This window comes from Fringilla coelebs, assembly GCF_963513975.1.
Source record: "Fringilla coelebs genome assembly, chromosome: 2".
Lineage (NCBI taxonomy): Eukaryota > Metazoa > Chordata > Aves > Passeriformes > Fringillidae > Fringilla > Fringilla coelebs.
This window is the reverse complement of record NC_140029.1, coordinates 1,261,154-1,281,809: the sequence shown is the minus strand read 5'-3', so window position 1 is coordinate 1,281,809 and position 20,656 is coordinate 1,261,154. Positions and strand designations below refer to the sequence as shown.

General features: G+C 53.1%; 1 protein-coding gene across 1 annotated transcript; it reads right to left on the bottom strand.

The window, feature by feature from the left end:
• Positions 1-15,010: 15,010 nt before the first annotated feature.
• On the bottom strand, positions 15,011-15,709 carry KCNE1 (potassium voltage-gated channel subfamily E regulatory subunit 1; the record flags this gene model as incomplete). Its single annotated transcript, XM_084226334.1, has 2 exons — positions 15,011-15,411; positions 15,700-15,709. The coding sequence occupies 2 exons, from the start codon at positions 15,707-15,709 to the stop codon at positions 15,011-15,013; spliced, it is 411 nt and encodes a 136-aa protein (XP_084082460.1).
• Between the last annotated feature and the right edge of the window lie 4,947 nt (positions 15,710-20,656).

Sequence of the window (20,656 nt, the reverse complement as noted above, 5' to 3'; positions counted from 1 at the left end):
GGGGATGGGACACCGCCACTGGGGATGTGACACCGCCACCGGGGCTGTGACACTGCCACCGGGGATGTGACACCGCCACCGGGGCTGTGACACTGCCACCGGGGATGGGACACTGCCACCGGGGATGTGACACCGCCACCGGGGATGGGACACCGCCACCGGGGATGGGACACTGCCACCAGGGATGGGACACTGCCACCGGGGATGGGACACTGCCACCGGGGCTGTGACACTGCCACCAGGGATGTGACACTGCCACCAGGGATGGGACACTGCCACCGGGGATGTGGCACCGCCACCGGGGCTGTGACACTGCCACTGGGAATGTGACAGCCGTGACACCGCCACCGGGGCTGTGACAGCCGTGACACCGCCACCGTGGATGTGACACCGCCACCGGGGCTGTTACAGCTGTGACACTGCCACCGGGGATGGGACAGCCGTGACACTGCCCCCGGGGATGGGACACCGCCACCAGGGATGTGACAGCTGTGACACCGCCCCCGGGGATGTGACACCGCCGCCGGGGCTGTGCCCCGCTCACGTGAGAGCCCCGGCGGTCACCGGGGACAGCGGCCCCGGGGCTCGGCCACAGGCGGATCCCTGCACGTTATCCCCGGGACTCCTCCCAGAAAAATCTGGGTCATGCCCTGGCAGGTGTTTGCTGCGGGAGTGAGCCATTCCCACGGCTGGGATGCTGAGGGATGACCCTTCCCCAGCATTCCTCCTCTTCCTCCTCCTCCTCCAAAGCGTCCTGGAGGCAGAAGCCCTGAGGATCATCCCCTTCCCATGGGCAGGGACATTCCCATGGGCAGGGACACCTTTCCCTATCCCAGGTTGCTCCAAGCTGGCCTTGGACACTTCCAGGGGGATCTTTTGGGAAGTGTTTGCTGCAGGAATGAGCCATTCCCAAGGCTGGGATGACCCTTCCCCAACATTCCTCCTCCTCCTCCAAAGCATCCTGGAGGCAGAAGCCTTGAGGATCATCCCCTTCCCATGGGCAGGGACACCTTTCCCTACCCCAGGTTGCTCCAAGCTGGCCTTGGACACATCCAGGGGGATCTTTTGGGGCTGTAGAGAGTTGTGCAAGAGCTGGGGGAGACTTGTCAGAGGCCAGAGATATTTTGCATGGAAAATCCCTTCCCAGGACCCTGCTTGGGCAGGGGGAGGATCTGTCCTGTCCTTCTCCTTGGTCTCAGGGGTGGCTGAGCCATCTTGGCTTCCCTGGAGATGCCAGCTTGGCCAGGGTCTGGAGCACCCCTGGATGGCCCTGCCCACTTGGAAATGAATGATCTTTAACGGCCCTTCCAGCCCAAAGCATTCCAGGATTCCATGGATGTGCCAGTGCAGGTCAGACCCACTCACAGATCCCATTCCCAGCTTCCTGCTTCCCAGGCCTGGCTCTCTGACCTGTTTGTGTCACTCAGTGTGGCTGTGAGGAAAAGCTCCTCTGAATCCCCCAGGATTTGTGCAAAACACTCCCTCAGCCTGATCCTGCTCCAGGGAACAGCTTGGTGCTGCTTCTTCCTGCAGGAGCCCGAGATGTTCCCAATATTCCTCTCAGCAGGAGGAGAACTCTGGAAAACTCCTTGCACAGGAGCACATCCCATTAAAGAAAAGAGTTTGTGTGAGCCTGAGGGGAAGAGAAATGGTGTTGGACCCTGCACAGTGAGGGATTCTGATGGGAAAAGTCACAGAAAGTTCAGCTTCTTTCTTTCTTTCTTTTTCTTTCTTTCTTTCTTTTTCTTTCTTTCTTTCTTTCTTTCTTTCTTTCTTTCTTTCTTTCTTTCTTTCTTTCTTTCTTTCTTTCTTTCTTTCTTTCTTTTTCTTTTTCCTTCCTTCCTTCCTTCCTTCCTTCCTTCCTTCCTTCCTTCCTTCCTTCCTTCCTTCCTTCCTTCCTTCCTTCCTTCCTTCCTTCCTTCCTTCCTTCCTTCCTTCCTTCCTTCCTTCCTTCCTTCCTTCCTTCCTTCCTTCCTTCCTTCCTTCCTTCCTTCCTTCCTTCCTTCCTTCCTTCCTTCCTTCCTTCCTTCCTTCCTTCCTTCCTTCCTTCCTTCCTTCCTTCCTTCCTTCCTTCCTTCCTTCCTTCCTTCCTTCCTTCCTTCCTTCCTTCCTTCCTTCCTTCCTTTTTCATTCCCAAGCTTTTCCAGCATTTTTTCCAGCCTGTTTGCCTCTGAATGCATTCAGCTTTCTCACCACTGGGACAGGACTCCCCAGGACAGACCTCCACAGATTTTGCTGCTTTCCTGCCATTCTCAGACTCTGCCACAAAATTCCAATTTTGACACTGCTGTGACCCCATGGGCAGCTGGGCATTTCCAAATCCACAGGGCCTGGGAGCAGCTGGATGGGACCTGCCCAGAGAGGCAGAAGTGGAAGCAGGAGGTGCCAGCAGAGCAGGGATATTTGGGGCTGGGAAGAGATCTGGGTGTCACAGGGCCAGGCTGGGCTGGGCTGTCCCCTGTGCTCCCTGACTCTGCAATTCCTGCCTTCCTCTTGCCCCTCTCCTGAAGATTTCCAGGGGAAATGGGTTCATCTGAGCCACCTGCCCTGGCATTTACTGCGTTTCCCCAGATGCAACTGGGACAGGCTGGTGTGGTCCCTGCAGGAGGTGCAGCCTCATCCTCCTCCTGGCGTGGGGAATTCAATGGAATAAACCCATTAAATGTATGGAATAAACCCCCAGACACATCTGACAGACACAGCAGGTTGGGACAGCTCTCTTCTCCTTTCTGAAAATCCCACAGGCAATTTAACTCTCTGCAAATCCCTAAATAATGCCACGTCACCAGGAGAATGCCAGGACTTGTCCTGTCCCACAGAATGAGCTCCAGCCTGTGTCTCATCCCAGCCTAATCCCAGCTTCATCCCTGCCCCATCCCATCCCTGCCCCATCCCAGCTCCATCCCAGCCCCATCCCAGCCCCATCCCAGCCTAATCCCAGCTTCATCCCTGCCCCATCCCATCCCAGCTACATCCCAGCTCCATCCCAGTCTCATCCCCATCCCTGCCCCATCCCAGCTCCATCCCAGTCTCATCCCCATCCCTGCCCCATCCCAGCTCCATCCCAGCCTAATCCCAGCTTCATCCCTGCCCCATCCCATCCCCATCCCCATCCCCACCCCATCCTCATCCCCACCCCATCCCCACCCCATCCCCATCCCCATCCCCACCCCATCCCCATCCCCATCCCCATCCCCATCCCATCCCATCCCCATCCCATCCCATCCCCATCCCCATCCCCATCCCATCCCCATCCCATCCCCATCCCATCCCCACCCCATCCCCATCCCCACCCCCATCCCATCCCATCCCCATCCCTATCCCATCCCCATCCCAGTTCATCCCAGTCCCATCCCATCCCCATCCCATCCCAGCCCATCCCATCCCCATCCTGTGTGGGATTCCCCCCAGGGCCTGGCTCAGAGCCACATCCCGCCTCTGCCGCTGCCGACTCAGCCCTGGCAGCAAAACTCTGCCGCTCCCCCTTGAGCTGTGCCTGGGGAGCGACCAGAAGCAGCCCCAGGGTGAAATCCCCGCTTCTGTGGCCGTGCACGTTTTGGGCCGGGCTCCAGGGACACGGGCGCAGCGCTGTCACCTCCCGGCCAGAGGGGAGGCACTGCCACTCCCATCCTGTGCTTCACATCCTGTTTCCAGCGCAGGCTGCACATTAGGGAGCCCTGGGCCAGGACAACATCATCACGTTGGGACAGCTGAGCCAGCCCTGGGGCTGCTGGGGACACCAGGGGACCAGAGGAGCTGTCCCCGCAGGAGGACCAGAGCTGAGCGGAAAACTGAGCGTGAAACACTGGCATTACAGAGCTGGTGAAAGCTGGAAATGCCCAAGAGCTTTGTGGCTCTTGTGTTTCACTGCTGGGTGTGGGAAGCCAGGAAATCCCTCTGGCTGCCCTGGAGGGCTCGAGCCCTGCCCAGGGGGCTCAGAGACCTCGGCACAGAGCCCCAGACCCCCGTGCCTTTGATTTAGTCCTTGGAAAAAACAATTACCAACCTAAAAACAATTACCAACCTAAAAACAATTACCAACCTAAAAACAATTACTAACCTAAAAACAATTACTAACCTAAAAACAATTACCAACCTAAAAACAATTACCAACCTAAAAACAATTACCAACCTAAAAGCAATTACCAACCTAAAAACAATTACCAACCTAAAAACAATTACTAACCTAAAACCAATTACTAACCTAAAAAGAATTACCAACCTAAAAACAATTACCAACCTTATATGAAGAATTACAAGCCACGGAAGTTTAAGTAGAATGGTGGGGAATTTATCACAGGTGAAAAATAGATTTTTGGGGGTTTTTAGAATGGGGGTTCAGGGGCAAGATGGAGGAATCTGGGTGTGTCCAGCCTTTCTCCTTCTTCTTCTTGGCCTCCACCCTCTGCTGTGGTGGTGGCACTTTTGGATTGGTTTCAGGTAGCAGCTCACTGTCTAACACAGGTGATGGGTACTGGGAAGTTATAGTAAATATTGTACACGTAGTTTTTAGCATAAAAAGATAACACTGCCCCAGGGGTGGCCAGAGTGCCTCTGACTGTCCTGGTGAGCAGACCTCAGCAGGTCAGGAGAAAGAAGTTTATAGATAAGAAACAACAAACAACCTTGAGAGCAAGAACTGCAGAGGTCTGACTCCTTCTTCGACTGCTGGGCTGGGAAAAGAGACTTTGTGACACATCTGGGGGTCACTGTGAGACTGTGGCACACCTGGGGTCACTGTGAGACTGTGACACATCTGGGATCACTGAGACCGACACATCTGGGGTCACTGTGAGACTGTGACACATCTGGGGGTCACTGTGAGACTGAGTGACACATCTGGGGTCACTGTGAGACTGTGACACACCTGGGGGGTCACTGTGAGACTGTGTGACACACCTGGGGTCACTGTGAGACTGTGACACATCTGGGGTCACTGTGAGACTGACACATCTGGGGTCACTGTGAGACTGACACATCTGGGGTCACTGTGAGACTGTGTGACACACCTGGGGGTCACTGTGAGACTGTGTGGCACACCTGGGGTCACCGTGAGACTGTGACACATCTGGGGTCACTGTGAGACTGACACATCTGGGGTCACTGTGAGACTGTGTGGCACACCTGGGGTCACCGTGAGACTGTGACACATCTGGGGTCACTGTGAGACTGACACATCTGGGGTCACTGTGAGACTGTGTGGCACACCTGGGGTCACCGTGAGACTGTGAGGCACATCTGGGGTCACTGTGAGACTGTGACACACCTGGGGGGTCACTGTGAGACTGTGTGACACATCTGGGGTCACTGTGAGACTGTGTGGCACATCTGGGGTCACTGTGACACTGTATGACACATCTGGGGGTCACAGTGAGACTGTGTGGCACACCTGGGGTCACAGTGAGACTGTGTGACACACGTGGGGTCACTGTGAGACTGTGTGACACATCTGTGAGCAGCTGGAGCCCCGAGAGCTGGGAGCCATCAGGGATCAGAGAAGGGCACAGGCTGGGAAAGCTCTGCCCTGTCCCCACAGCTGTGGTGGCCCTGCAGGGCATGGCTTCTGCTGTGGTGAGCTCCTCCAAATCCACCTGGAGCTGCCAGCATCACCAGAGTCCCAGAATGTGCCAGCTGGAAGGGACCTTGAAGGCCATCCCATCCCATCCCATCCCATCCCATCCCATCCCATCCCATCCCATCCCATCCCATCCCATCCCATCCCATCCCATCCCATCCTATCCCATCCCATCCCATCCCATCCTGAAAGAGGGGTCTCCTTGAGCCAGGTCTCACAAGTTCTGGGAGATCTATTTCACACCCAGGATGGCTCAGCTACCTTAGAAGGCAGAAAATCAGCAGGATGGCTTCTGTGCTAGTGTTGGAAACCAAAAGGTTTTCATAAAGTATTCATTATTAATATAATAATATTAATAAAATATTATATTATATTATATTATATTATATTATATTATATTATATTATATTATATTATATTATATTATATTATATTATATTATATTATATTATATCACGTTATGTTATAATATAATATAATATATATACATATAAATCTATATATATTTATAAAATATATAAAATTATATATAATCATATATTTATATATATTTTTATATATTTATATATATTTATATAAAATAAATAAATTTATACATAAATATAATATATAAATATATAAAAATATATTATATAAATATATATAGTATTATATAATTATATTATATATTATGTAATTATATTATATATAGTAATATTATATATTATTATAATGTAAATATATATTATATAAAATATAATATATAAATATATAAAATAATTTTATATATATTTATATATATTTTTATATATTTATATAAAGTAAATAAATAAATAAATATATATAAAATTATCCCTATTTTCTAAATATATATAGATTTATATGTATATATTATAACATAACATAACATAACATAACATAACATAACATAACGTAATATAATATAATATAATATAATATAATATAATATAATATAATATAATATAATATAATATAATATAATATAATATAATATAATATAATATAATATAATATAATATAATATAATATAATATAATATAATATAATATAATATAATATAATATAATATAATATAATATAATATAATATAATATAATATAATATGTATTATTTTATTGAAATAATAGTAATAATGTATTAATAGATTGTTAATAAAGTTTTACTAAAATGTTAATTATTAATAATTAATAACAAATAAATTATTTTTAAGATAATAAAACTCTTTACAGGGAAAAACAAATCCAGGTGCGAGAGGTTCTTGCCCCTGGTAAAACACCTCACCAAAGCCATTGGTGCCTTTGTTCTCTTCCTTTTCTATTAAATTGCTCAGGTGGGACTTTTTGGCTCCTGTCCACTTGGCCATCCTTAAGTTTGAGGTGAAGTCCCCAGGCCTATGAGATGGCTTTTCACCTCATTGAGGAGAGAAACTTCTGGGCTTTTTTCCTTTTAAAGAGGACAAAGGAGAGTTTTGTCACTCTGGGGACACATTTGATACCCACCCAGGGGCAGCTGGGCATTTCCAAATCCACAGGGCCTGGGAGCAGCTGGATGGGACCTGCCCAGAGAGGCAGGAGTGGAAGCAGGAGGTGCCAGCAGAGCAGGGATATTTGGGGCTGGGAAGAGATCTGGGTGTCAGGGGCCAGGCTGGGCTGGGCTGTGCCCTGTGCTCCCTGGCTCTGGAATTCCTGCCTTCCTCTTGCCTCTCTCCTGAAGATTTCCAGGTGAAATGGGTTCATCTGAGCCACCTGCCCTGGCATTTACTGCATTTCCCCAGATGCAACTGGTGAGTAACTGGGACAGGCTGGTGTGGTCCCTGCAGGAGGTGCAGCCTCATCCTCCTCCTGGCATGGGGAATTTAATGGAATAAACCCATCAAATGTATGGAATAAACCCCCAGGCACATCTGACAGACACAGCAGGTTGGGACAGCTCTCTTCTCCTTTTTGAAAATCCCACAGGCAATTTAACTCTCTGCAAATCCCTCAAAAATGCCAGTGGAGAAATGAAGAGGAGAAGCTGGAGCAGGGAATGCTCCAGCCTCTCTTGGTTCCCACTGAAGGAAATTCAGGAAGGAGGAGGAAACCTGCCCAGAGTGGAAAAAAGAAGGATCCTTCAGAGCTCCTGGTGATTTCCCCATTTCAGTGACTCCTGGGGGTGGAAATGAGGAGCAAAACACACATGGAAAAATCCAGGAGAGGCTGCTGAACGTGCAGAGGTTGGATTAAATGATTATTAATTAAATAAAGACTGTTTCTATTGCCTGTGTTGTGCACTCAGCTGTGCAGCACCTCTGGGATTGGGATCAGGATCAAATCATGGAATATCCTGAGCTGGAAGGGACCCCAGGGATTGAATCCAAGCCTTGGTCCTGCCCAGACCCCCCAGAAATCCCATCCTGGGCATCCCTGGGCTGTCCAAACGCCCCTGGAGCTCTGGCATGAACCTGGGTGTTTCTCAGCCTCTTACTTTTATTCCAAATGCCTTTTATTCTGTCACAATCCCTTTCTCCAGGTCAGGATTTGGATGAAGAACATCTGGGCTGGTGGTGAAGAGAGAGATCTCCCTTTTTCTGAAGGAGAGGCAGAAATAGAAGGAGAACAGAGGATGGATTTTGGGTGTCAACCCCACCCTGGGTAAATCCCTGAGTGGTGCCCGTGCTGGTTTTCCTATTCCTGCACCACAACTTTTGCATATTAAGGTGAAAAAATAAAAATATGGGGAGAATTTGATGTTTTATCCCTCGGGGTCCCGCCCAGCCCCGAGTCCCTGGGAGTGGGGCTGCTCTGGGGGGAGTTCCAGAGGTGGAAACCTGGGGGAGGATGAGCATGGAAATGGGGGGAGACAGAGACAGAACTGGTGGGGCTGTGCCAAAGGAGCATTCCCTGGAGAAAAGCTTGGGGTCAATCCCCAGGGTTAAGTCACAGAATTCCAGGCTGGCTTGGGTTGGAAGGGACCTCAAAGATCTTCCCATTCCAGCACAAACCATGGCAGGGACACCTCCCACTGCCCCAGGCTGCTCCAGCCCCGTGTCCAGCCTGGCCTTGGGCACTGCCAGGGATCCAGGGATGGAATTCCATCCCAGCCCTGCCCACCCTGCCAGGGAACAATTCCTCATTCCCAGTGTCCCACCCAGCCCTGCCCTCTGGCACTGGCAGCCATTCCCTGTGTGCTGTCCCTGCATCCCCTGGAAATTGTCTCTCTCCAGCTTTCCTGGGGCTCCTGCAGGCCCTGCAAGGCCACCCTGAGCTCAGCCCAAAGCTTCTCCTGTGCAGGTGAGCAATGCCAGCTGTGCCAGCCTTTCCTGCCAGCAGAGCTGCTCCAGCCCTCTGCTCATCCTGGAGCCTCCTCTGGGCTCTGCAGCAGCTCCAGCTCCTCCAGGGCTGGGGCAGCTCTCAGGTGGGCTCTCACCTGTGGGGCACAGGGACACAATCCCAATCCCTCTCCTGGTCCCAGCTGGGGGCTCAGCCCAGGGCGTGGGGGGCTCAGGGCTGGGGCAGGTCCAGCTCTCCCAGGGCTGCTCTCTCTGCTCATCCCAGCCTGGATGGATTCCAAGTGTGATATATGTTATAAAATAATTTGTGCTAAAGGGAATTAAAGCCGCAGCATCTTGGGTACCCACCCAGCCAGCGTGGGGCGGCCAGCAGCGATAAGCTGCGTGATAAAGAGTGGAGATTCAAACACCAGGAGGACACTGGCTCCAGGGATGGATGTTTCAAGGGATGTTTCATCTGACAAGACCCCAGCAGGAGGCTTTTGATAGGCATTGTCAGAATTTTATCCCAAAAGTTTTCACCTGACAGGATTCCAGCAATTATCCACCGGTTCCGGCAGCAAGAAAGAAAAACTACAATAATATGCTAAAATATGCTAAAGAAGGGCCCCTCCCAGAGCCCAGAAGACTGTATAAAATGGACCCCTTCAAAATGCCTTTTTGGGGACTGTCTCAGTTGGAAAGTGCCTGCTAAGGAAGACAGGAGCCTCCCCTGAAATGGAGAAAATTGCTATAAATTTTAAATTAAGGGGCTCTCAGGCAACAAAAATTATGGGAGCAGGAAATAACAGTTCTTTAATGGGGAAGAAAATAAAAAGATGAAATAAACAATGCAGTAAACCAAACCAACACTGCCAGAGCCAGAGCACAGCCTGGCACCCTGTGGGTCAGGGCGCTGGCAGCAGGGCCATTGGAATTGTGGCTCAGCCCTCCTGCAGGGCCAGGGGTGGTTCTGCTGGAGCAGGGATCCTGGAGAAATCCAATTGGAATTGTGGCTGCAGCCCTCCTGCAGTGCCAGGGGTGGTTCTGCTGGAGCAGGGATCCTGGAGAAATCCAATTGGAATTGTGGCTGCAGCCCTCCTGCAGGGCCAGGGGTGGTTCTGCTGGAGCAGGGATCCTGGAGAAAGGTGCAGAATCCTCTGAAGATCCAGGGACAGAGGCAGCTGCTGTTCCTCTGGGAATCCAGTGGAGAAGCTGTGCTGGTGTTCCAGAATCTCCAGATTATATCCAGGTAGGAATGTTTGTCTCCTCCCCCTGGGCTCACATCTCCCAGTGGGATGCTGTAGCTCTTATCAGCCATGCAGGGACATTCAATCCCTGTTATCAGCTGATGTCTCCCCTGAGGGAGGAGTGGGTGTGATCACTCAGAGAGATAAGGCAACCTGCCCACTTGACCCCAGACACCTGCCATGCAGAGGGTCACAGAGTACATCCAGCCTTGCAGTGTGGAACAGGGACCCACGGGGGCTTTGGTGGGATAGAGACCAAACCCTGAGCCTGGCTCGGAGTCGCTTGTGGCTTTCTCCACATTTACACTTTGATCATTCAATACATCTCCTCAATTATCAAATTGGAGCATTCATTTATTCCAGGGGTGTTGCCCCACCCCAAGTGCAGCCCCTGGCCTGGTGAAGCCTCAGCAGATTCCCCCTCGTGGAGCTGGCTCAGCTCCCTCTGTCCGGCTCCGGCCGCATCCCCGGTGCCCTCCCGCAGCTCCTGCCCAGATTTGTGCTCTCCTGCAGCCACTCCTTGGGAAAGGCTCCCTGGAGCCTTCACCAGCCGAGGGCTCCAGCTGGATCAGGACACTGGGACCCAGCTTGGGGCAGTGATAACAACGTGTAAAACTGCAACAGGATGCCAGGGAAATACTACAGGAGATAAGAGCGCTTATCAGCTGTAAAGAATGTTCTGCTCGCTTCTGATTGCTCCTATCTTCTATTTTTATCAGTTTCCTCCTGCTTTTCTCTGAACAAGTTTCCAGGTTTAGCAGGTCTGACCCAGCCAGCTGCAAATAAAGATAGCCCTGATAACTGCAAATGGCACAGGGCAGCTGGCTCCAGCCTCACCGAGCCTTGGGCTGGGAAGGATTTTCCAGCTGGACTGTTCAGGCCCAGGGATTTAATCTCCTGATACAGGACCTCCTTGAGCCAGGTCTCACAAGCTCTTGGAGATTTATATCACACCCAGGATAGCCCAGCTACCTTAGAAGGCAGAAAATCAGCAGGATGGCTTCTGTTGCAGTGTTGGAAACCAAAAGTTTTAATAAAAGGCAAAATAACAAAACTCTTTACAGAGGGAAACTGAGCTAGGTGTGAGAGGTTCTTGCCCCTGGTAAAACACCTCACCAAAGCCATTGGTGTCTTTGTTCTCTTCCTTTTTCTAGTAGATTGCTGAAGCAGAACTTTTGGCTCCTGTCCAATTGGCCATCCTAAAGTCTGAGGTGAAGTCCCCCAGGTCCTATGAGGGTCTTGCCTAATTGAGGAGAGAAACTTCTGTGTTTATTTCCTTTTTAAGGAGACAAAGGATAATTTTGTCACTCTGTCAGCAGAGGGCACATTCCTATAATCTCCCATCCCTGCAACTCTGAAGATTTCTGCTGCTGAAATAAAAACCCACCTGCTGTGGGTGCAAGTTCTCCATGAGAGGGGAAATGAGAGCTTGGAGTTCTCCAGGATGGGGAGGGCAGAGGCTGAGCCCCCATCTCAGTGGGTCACAACTGCCCCAGAGCAGCACAGACTGGCTGCCCTGGCTCTGGGCTGCCTGGAGATGAACTCCTGGAGCCATTCCTGGGATGTGCTTCCCCCAGTGCTGCTGCCCTCACCTTTCCTCCCCTCCAAAAGGAATGAATAACAAGGCTCAGACTGACTAAAACAGTCTGGACAGCTGGGCTGGGATTGGCCATTGATGAAAAACAACCCCATGAGCCCAATCCCAGCTCTACCTGCTGCATCCCACAGCAGCAGACAATCATTGCTCACATTTTGTTCCTGAGGCCTCTCAGCTTCTCAGGAGGAAAAATCCTAAGGAAAGGATTTTTCATAAAATATCCTGGCTACACTCTGCAGCTCTCCTGGAGCCCCTCCAGGCCCTGCCAGGGGCTCTGAGCTCTCCCTGGAGCCTTCTCCTCTCCAGGTTGAACAATCCCAGCTCTCCCAGCCTGGCTCCAGAGCCCTCAGAGCATCTCCAAGGCTTCCTCTGGACTCACTCCAGCACTCCCATGGCTTTTTGGAGCCCCCCTGTCATTCCATGGAGCTGGGGGTGCCCCCAGCCTCGGCTGCCCTGGGCAGGGAGCTGTGCCCAGCCAGCCCTGGGGGCTGCAAGCCCTGGGAGTCAGCTCCAGGTGGGGAATTCCCCGAGGATATTCTGATATTTGTGCAGCTCTGGGTGCTCTGGGAGGGGCCCCAGCAGAGCCTGGCCCTGGTTAATCGGGTGGAGAGAGGGGACGGGTGAGTGGGTGCCCGCCGGGGAGGATCTGCCCCCTGCCCTGAGCCTGTGGAACAGGTTGGGAGGAAAAAACAACATCTGAGGCCACGAGCAGGGCTGGAGATTCACATTTTATTGCTCTGCACAAGCAAAAAAACCAGAGAGGGGGAGAGAACTCCAAGGCTGAAAGGTGCAAGCCCACGGTGGGGATCCAGGGGGGAGAGGGTGGCACAGCAGAGCTCCTCTCTGTTTTAATTGCAGTGAAATAAAAAGGCAGAGCTGCTAAAAGGGGGAAAAAATGGGGTGGAATTGGTGCTGAGCATCACCCTCCTCACAAATAACCCCCCTGGAGCTATGAAAATAAAATGACCCAAAATCCCTGAAAATACCTGGGGGGGAGGGAGAGCTGCAGGAGGGAGCCCTGGGGATGAGCAGCACTCCAAGGGTTTAATGCCATTCAATGTTTTCATGAATTGAAGGTTTTAACTAATTAAAGGGTTTCAGGTCATTAAAAGCAATTTTTTAGTGTAAGTTTAAGCCAAGTCCAAGGGCCTGGCTCTGTAAATCCTCTCCCAGGGCAAGTCCTAAACAGTGAAATCCCAAAAGAGCAGAGCCCAAGCTGAGAAATCAACATTTTTCCAGAGCTGGGCTTGGGTTTTCGTTCCTCCAGAGGAAAAATTGACTGGGATAATTAAGTTGCTGGAGATTTCCCAAGCTGCTCCAGACACCAAAATCGTGGATCTTGTCCTCAGCTTAGTGCTAGGTACTAAATAAATACAATTTTTAAAAACAGCCCTGAGTTTTGAGTGTCCTGAGTGCTCTGGGAACACAGAGGTGGCTGGAATATTGCTTGGGTGGAAGTCAGTGCTAAAGGAGTGCCTGGAAAAGGCTCTGCTGGGATTGCTTCTCTCTCCATGCTCTTGGAAGCAGCTGCCCTGCTCCTCTTCCCAGCCTCCCTCAATCTCTTTCCTCTCCAGCAGCTAAAAATGGGATTTGTGTCTGCAGGGCAGAAGGAAACTCCCCACTCCTGCCCAGAGCTGCTTCCTTCCCCCCAAAGCAGCTCCAAGCTGGCAAAGCTGATCCTTCAGGGAGCACAGTGCCCAGGGGAGGTGGATTCCTCCTCTCCCAGGCAGGGGAATTTGGCTGCCCTGTCCCTCCTGTGCAGGAGGGAAAAGGAGGGAAGGGCAGGAAAACCTCCCTGGATTTTGTGTTGGATCCTTGGATGGGCACCTGGGAGCTGCCCAGGGAGCCTGAGCTAAGCACAGGCAGCACCTCTGGGGGATTAAACAGCAGAAATTGTGGAATTGCTCTTCCCACAGTGGAAATTCCCTTCCCAAGCAGGGGCTGGTGCAATGATTAATTGGGATTGGAATTTGGGAATGTTCCCCACATCCAGGGCACAGACCCACTCTTGGCACGTGGATTTTGCTGCCAGGATCAAGCCCCATCCATAGGAAGGAAATTAAATTGACTGGTCCCAGCAGGAGCAGCCTGGGAGACCTGCTAGGAATCAGAATCCTGGAATCACTGGGGTTGGAAAAGCCCTGCAAGGTCTTTGAGCCCAGCCCCTAACCCAGCATCAACCCTGTCCCCAAGTGCCACCCCCATCACAGTCACCAAAGTGTCCCTCCAAAGTCTGCACTCTTCCATGGAAATATATTTTCAGGAAAAAAAAAGGGAATCTTTTCCTAATATTTTATCACTAAGAGGGGCATGATTCTGAAGGGAACAGGCTAGTACAGCGCTGCACAATTCATAAAATCATTATTCTAAGCTGGACAAAAATGCAAATTAAATCTTTCAGCTGCTATTTCTTGGGGGAACTTGGTCTTTCTGGAAAAGGCCATGCTTGGCAATTAACACCTCTGCCCTGCCTTTGGTTCTAATTAGGTCCTAATTAGGCTCTAATTTCACACCAGCAACACCGAGATTTGTGGAGAATCAGAGAATCCCAGAATGGGTTGGGTTGGAAGGGGGATCAAACCCATCCCATCCCATGGCAGGGACACCTCCCACTGCCCCAGGTGCTCCAGCCCCAGTGTCCAGCCTGGCCTTGGGCACTGCCAGGGATCCAGGGATGGAATTCCATCCCAGCCCTGCCCACCCTGCCAGGGAACAATTCCTCATTCCCAGGATCCCCCCCAGCCCTGCCCTGTGGCACTGGGAGCCGTTCCCAGCCGGGTTTGGACAGGGATCACCTTCCAGGGATGGCTCTGGAAGGAACCTGGACACCGGGAGTGAGTCCTGAGGGGATGGAATTAAAACCACAAGGGGAGGGCAGAGGGAATCAGAGCAGGAATAAGAAAACCTGGATTTGGGTTGGGAGGGATCTTTAAGCTCATCCCATCCCATGGCAGGGACACCTCCCACTGCCCCAGGCTGCTCCAGCCCCAGTGTCCAGCCTGGCCTTGGGCACTGCCAGGGATGCAGGGGCAGCCCCAGCTGCTCTGGGACCCTGTGCCAGGGCAGGTTCATCCCCAGGATCCCCTCCAGCCCTGCCCTGTGAGGGATGAGCCCTGGCCCAGGAGGTGAAGCTGACGAGTCCGCGGTGCTCCCGGTGAATCCCGACGTTCCCTGGCAGGGATCCCCACACGATGCCCGTGCCAGGCCCTGGGGCAGCGCTGGGATCTCCCAGATCCATCAGCTTCACCAGCCCTGCTCCTGCAGCCTGGCCAGCACCTGTGGCTCCGCAGAAGGGCCGGCAGCTCCCCCGGCAGCGCCGCTCGCCATCCTGCCCTTCCCTAGGGAGATTTCTCCTCAGGGAGCCTGGTGGCCGGCTGCTCCACGGCCAGCTGGTTCTCCAGGACGCAGCAGAGCCTGCAGCTCTCCAGGAGCTTGGCCTGCAGGTACTCCCTGTCCCTCCTGCGCCAGGTGTCCGAGGCGATGTAGGTGCTGTAGGGGTCGCGGGGCCCCTCCAGGCGCCGCGCCCGCAGGTTGGTCACCATCACCCCCACGGTGAAGAAGCCAAAGAGCCCCAGCATCAGCAGCACGTAGATGATGGCCAGGCTGCCACTGCTCTGCTGGAGTGGAGCTGAGCTGTTGGAGCGTTCCAGGCACTCCTGGAGCAGTTTGGAGAAGAGCAGGTTTGGGGCCGTGGTGTTGGGCTGCATTTCCTGGGCTGGGCGGTTCCTCCTTCCCTTGGCTGGAAAGGGATAAAAGTCAGGGGTGGTGTTAGATGAATGTTGGATTGGGCTCTTTTCTGACCCAGAGATGGGGCAGCTGAGAGGTGCTTTAAGAACTTCTATTCCATTTTCAGTCTCTTGTGAAGGGTGAGACATTACAGATGTTATAATTCACTCCATCACAATCAGAAGCCAATTATTTCCTAATTACCATACTCTCAAAGTGTTTCTTGGCCTATCAGCTTTACCACACCATGCTCTAAATGTCCTTAATCCACTCATCTAAAATCACCCCTCGTGGGTCCCACTGCAATGCATCTTTCACAGTTCTGTTTCTCCAAACTCTCCAGTCTGATTTGCAAGGCCATCCTTTGGAACTTGTTCCTAGCTCATCTCTCTCTCAGCAATGTCTGTCCTGTTCCAGGGCATTTCTAAGTCAGCATTTCTTGTCTCAAGGTTTGCACACAGATGCCCACTGGGTGAGCCTTGAGGCCCTGAGAGCTCTCTACAAATCCATTTCCCACATTTCCTTCTCTCTTTAAGGGAAAAAATTTCTGTGATGAATCCCACAGATAAAGATGGGATTTCTTCTGTCTCCCTTTCCTGGTTCCCCTGCTCAGTGAGGGATTTGAGAGCCTGAGTGTGATGCCTCCAGTCTGAGCTTTTCTCTTTTCCAGGTTCTGTGCTGCTTTAGTGTGTGGGTCTGGGTTCATATTATGGGATGGTGAGCTCTGTGCACAGAGCAGGGAGACAAAACAATTCCTGCTCCAGCTGGGCACCAAGGACAAATGAGCCAAATCTCAGCCAGGAGCACAAACCCCGTGGGCTGGAGAGAGAAAAACAAGCAGGGTGGGACTGCAGGGGCTGAAGCTGGGATGGGACAATGAACTGCAAGGTGCAAATGGAGCAGAGCTGATCCCAGGGAGAGACCCCGTGCCCGGCCGGGCATTTTGGGGCCATTTTGGGTCATCTTGGGTGCAGCCCTGGCTGGGCTCTGGTGCTGCCCCAGGTGGGTCCATGGAGGCCTTTCAATAAATATTTATAAAAATATTTATTTCAAATTATTTTAATAAATTATCACATTTTATTATTAATTTATTAAATTTCTTACATAAATTAAATTTTCTATTGTAATAATAATTTATTACTAAATTATTGTTTATTTAGTCTTTAACATTTTAATAAATCCCTACTTTATTCTGTAACTCTGCCCAGCCCCTGCTCTTGCTCAGCCTGCACCAGGCATCAGTTTCACCTGGAGAGCTCCTCTCCTCTCCCACCTGCAACCCAGCCAGGGCTGAGTCCACCCCCAGCACCACCTCCAGAAGCCCCTGGGGCTGCACAGCTGCTCTGTCCTGGTGTGGGGCTGGCACAGATCTCACCCCGAGCTCCCTGCTGCTCTCTGAGCTTCAGGACCCCCTCCCTGAGCCCCCCAGGCAGGAGGGGGGTCCCAGCCAGGGGGACAGCTCTGATCTCTGCTCTGGGACAGGGACAGCACCAGGGAGGGGCTGGGGCTGTGCCAGGAGGGGTTTAGGTTGGATTTTAGGGCAAGGCTCTTCCCCAGAGGGTGCTGGCACTGCCCAGGCTGCCCAGGCAATGGGCACGGCCCCCAGGCTGCCAGAGCTCCAGGAGCAGGAGTTGGGGACACCCAGAAGCTCCTGGAAGGCCAAAAGCTCCCAGGCACAGCCTCTGCTCTGTCAGTGTCACACCAGGGGCTCAAGGGTCCTTTTCCCTTTCCATCCACCTGTAAGTCACTTATTGAGAGGAATCCTGTCAGCACTGCATTCCCAAATCCCCAGCAGCCAGGTAAGATCAAATCAAAAACTCTTTTTGGGGTTGGGAAGGACCCCAAAGCCCACCCAGAGCCACCCCTGCCATGGCAGGGACACCTCCCACTGCCCCAGGCTGCTCCAGCCCCAGTGTCCAGCCTGGCCTTGGGCACTGCCAGGGATGCAGGGATGGAATTCCATCCCAGCCCTGCCCACCCTGCCAGGGAACAATTCCTCATTGCCAAGATCCCACCCAGCCCTGCCCTCTGGCACTGGCAGCCATTCCCTGGGTGCTGTCCCTGCATCCCCTGGAAATTGTCTCTCTCCAGGTTTCTGTAGCTCCATCCGAGGCCAGGCTGGACACTGGGGCTGGAGCAGCCTGGGGCAGTGGGAGGTGTCCCTGCCATGGCAGGGTGGCTCTGGGTGGGCTCTGAGGTCCCTCCCAACCCAAACCAGTCTGGAACTCTGTGATTTTATGACCTGTCCCTGATCCCTGCAGCCGAGGGGTGCCAGAGCTGCCAAAGCCATCCCAGGGCTCCGAGCCCAGCCGGGTGTGCAGAGGCCAAGGGAGCCCCTGGAGAGCTCTGGAGAGCTCTGGGAGCACCCCAAACACAGGGAATTGCAGCTGGATCTGGCACCTCATGGAGCTGCTGCCAGCTGTGGGATGGTGCCCCGACTGGCACTGGCACTGGCTGCTCCCCAAAAAAGGCACAGCACGAGGCTCTGTCTGCCCCAAGGAGCTGGATCCTGATCCCACAGCCTGGATCCTGATCCCACAGCCTGGATCCTGATCCCTGAGCCTGGATCCTGCTGCCACAGCCTGGATCCTGATCCCACAGCCTGCATCCTGATCCCACAGCCTGCATCCTGATCCCACAGCCTGGATCCTGATCCCTGAGCCTGGATCCTGATCCCTGAGCCTGGATCCTGCTGCCACAGCCTGGATCCTGATCCCTGAGCCTGGATCCTGCTGCCACAGCCTGGATCCTGATCCCACAGCCTGGATCCTGCTCCCCTAACCTGCATCCTGCTCCCTGAGCCTGGATCCTGACCCTACAGCCTGAATCCTGATCCCACAGCCTGGATTCTGCTCCCCTAACCTGGATCCTGCTCCCACAGCCTGGATCCTGCCCCAGAGGAGGGCAGCCAGCCCAGTGGGCACCTTCAGCTCCAGCCCAGCCCTTCCTGCCCTGTCTGGGCTGATCTCCAGCAGCTCCAGAGGAGCAGCTGCTGCCAGAGGCTGCTGGGCTACCAGGGGTCAAATGGAAAAAGGGAATTTTCTGTCCTGGAATGCACCTAAAATCTGTGACACTCAGCTTTGGAGCTCAACAGGAATTCTGTCCTCGAGCTTTGGGAGCTGGGGAGAGCCCAGGGGAGGCTCCAGGATGAGCAGAGGGCTGGAGCAGCTCTGCTGGCAGGAAAGGCTGGCACAGCTGGCATTGCTCACCTGCACAGGAGAAGCTTTGGGCTGAGCTCAGGGTGGCCTTGCAGGGCCTGCAGGAGCCCCAGGAAACCTGGAGAGAGACAATTTCCAGGGGATGCAGGGACAGCACACAGGGAATGGCTGCCAGTGCCAGAGGGCAGGGCTGGGTGGGATCTTGGCAATGAGGAATTGTTCCCTGGCAGGGTGGGCAGGGCTGGGATGGAATTCCATCCCTGGATCCCTGGATCCAAGGCCAGGCTGGACACTGGGGCTGGAGCAGCCTGGGGCAGTGGGAGGTGTCCCTGCCATGGCAGGGGTGGCTCTGGGTGGGCTCTGAGGTCCCTCCAACCCAAACCATTCCAGGATTCCATAAAAAACTGACTCTTGGCTGCCTCTGTTTCTCTTCCCTGCTGAGCTTTCAATGCGGTTTTTATCACACAAACAGAGCTGGATGTGAAGTGACAGATTTTAGCAGCATTTTCTCAGCTCTCCCAAATCAGAGCAGCTCTATTTCCATTTCCACCAAGCAAACATCTCCAGCCCTCTCTCCTCCTGCTGCCAAAAGCGTCAGCAGCCAGCCCCAGACACCCAGGCAGCTCAGAGGAACACTCACCTGGAGAAAACAGCTCTAGCAGCATTTCCTGTGGTTTGATGACACAGAAATAAAGCCTGTGCTGCTCTCAGAGCAAAAATCAGCGCAGCACATCACCCACCTCCCTGATTTTCTGCCTTCCAAACGTTCTGGTGCCTCTGCAGTGCCACAAAGGATCCAGTGACCTCCCTGGCTGGTTTCCCTGCCATTCCTTCAGGGATGAGTGGCTGTGACACCGTTCCCATTGCACAAGGCAGCCCCATTTCCTCACCCCAGCTCCTGGGAATTTTGCAACCCAGGGCAGCACCCAGGGCACTGCTCCTGCCCGAGCTGGGAGGGAGGGAGGGAGGGAGAGCTGCTGCAGGGAGGGGTCTGCAGCTCTGGGCTCTGCAAACCCCTCCTGCAGCCCCCACCTGGGGGTGGGAGAGCCTCTCCTGCCCGCCCCAGCCCAGCCCTCCCTGCTCACCTGGGCAGCGCCACCCCAGCTCCTGGAATGGCTTCAAAGAGCAGCACCTGTGCAGTGGGGGACGTGGAATTGTCCCCAAACCCCCACTGAGTTGTCCCCAAACCCCCACTTTTCTCTGATCACAAGCCAGAAATCCAGTTTTCCTGCAGTAGCATATAGATAATGGCATATAGATCCCAATCCCAATCTCAATCCAATCCCATCCATCCCAATCTCTCCCATCCCATCCCAAGCTGAATATGAAACCAGCCCCACCCCATCAATCCCATCCCATGGATCCCATCCCATGGATCCCATCCCATCCAACCCCACCCCATCAATCCCATCCCATGGATCCCATCCTATCCAACCCCATCCCATCAATCCCATCCAACCCCGTTGGGCACTGAATTGTCCCCAAAGCCCCAATGAATTGTCCCCAAAGCCCCAATGAATTGTCCCCAAACCCCAGTGAATTGTCCCCAAAGCCCCAGTGAATTGTCTCCAAGCCCCCAGTGAATTGTCCCCAAAGCCCCAATGAATTCTCCTCAAAGCCCCAATGAATTGTCCCCAAAGCCCCAGTGAATTGTCCCCAAAGCCCCAATGAATTCTCCCCAAACCCCCAGTGAATTGTCCCCACAGCCCCAGTGAGTTGTCCCCAAACCCCAGTGAATTGTCCCCAAACCCCAGTGAGTTGTCCCCACAGCCCCACCGTTCTCTGCTCCCAAGGCAAAGCTGTTTCCCCGCACACAGCCCGGAGCTGTTTCCCCGCACACAGCCCGGAGCTATCCCGCTATTCCAAGCTGGGATCCGGCACCGCTCCCCAGACCCCCCCAGCCCGGCCGATCCCGGGATGCAGCAGCCCCGGCTGGGCTGGAACAGCGAACAAACCCCGGCGGCGGAGCCCGGCTCCGCTCCCCCATCGGTTCAGCCCCGCTGAGCTCCCGGGCTCCCGCAGATTCCCAGATTCCCATTTTTCCCCGTCCCGCTCCCGTCCCGGTGCCCGGACACACCTGCGGGCTCCGGCCCCTCCTGG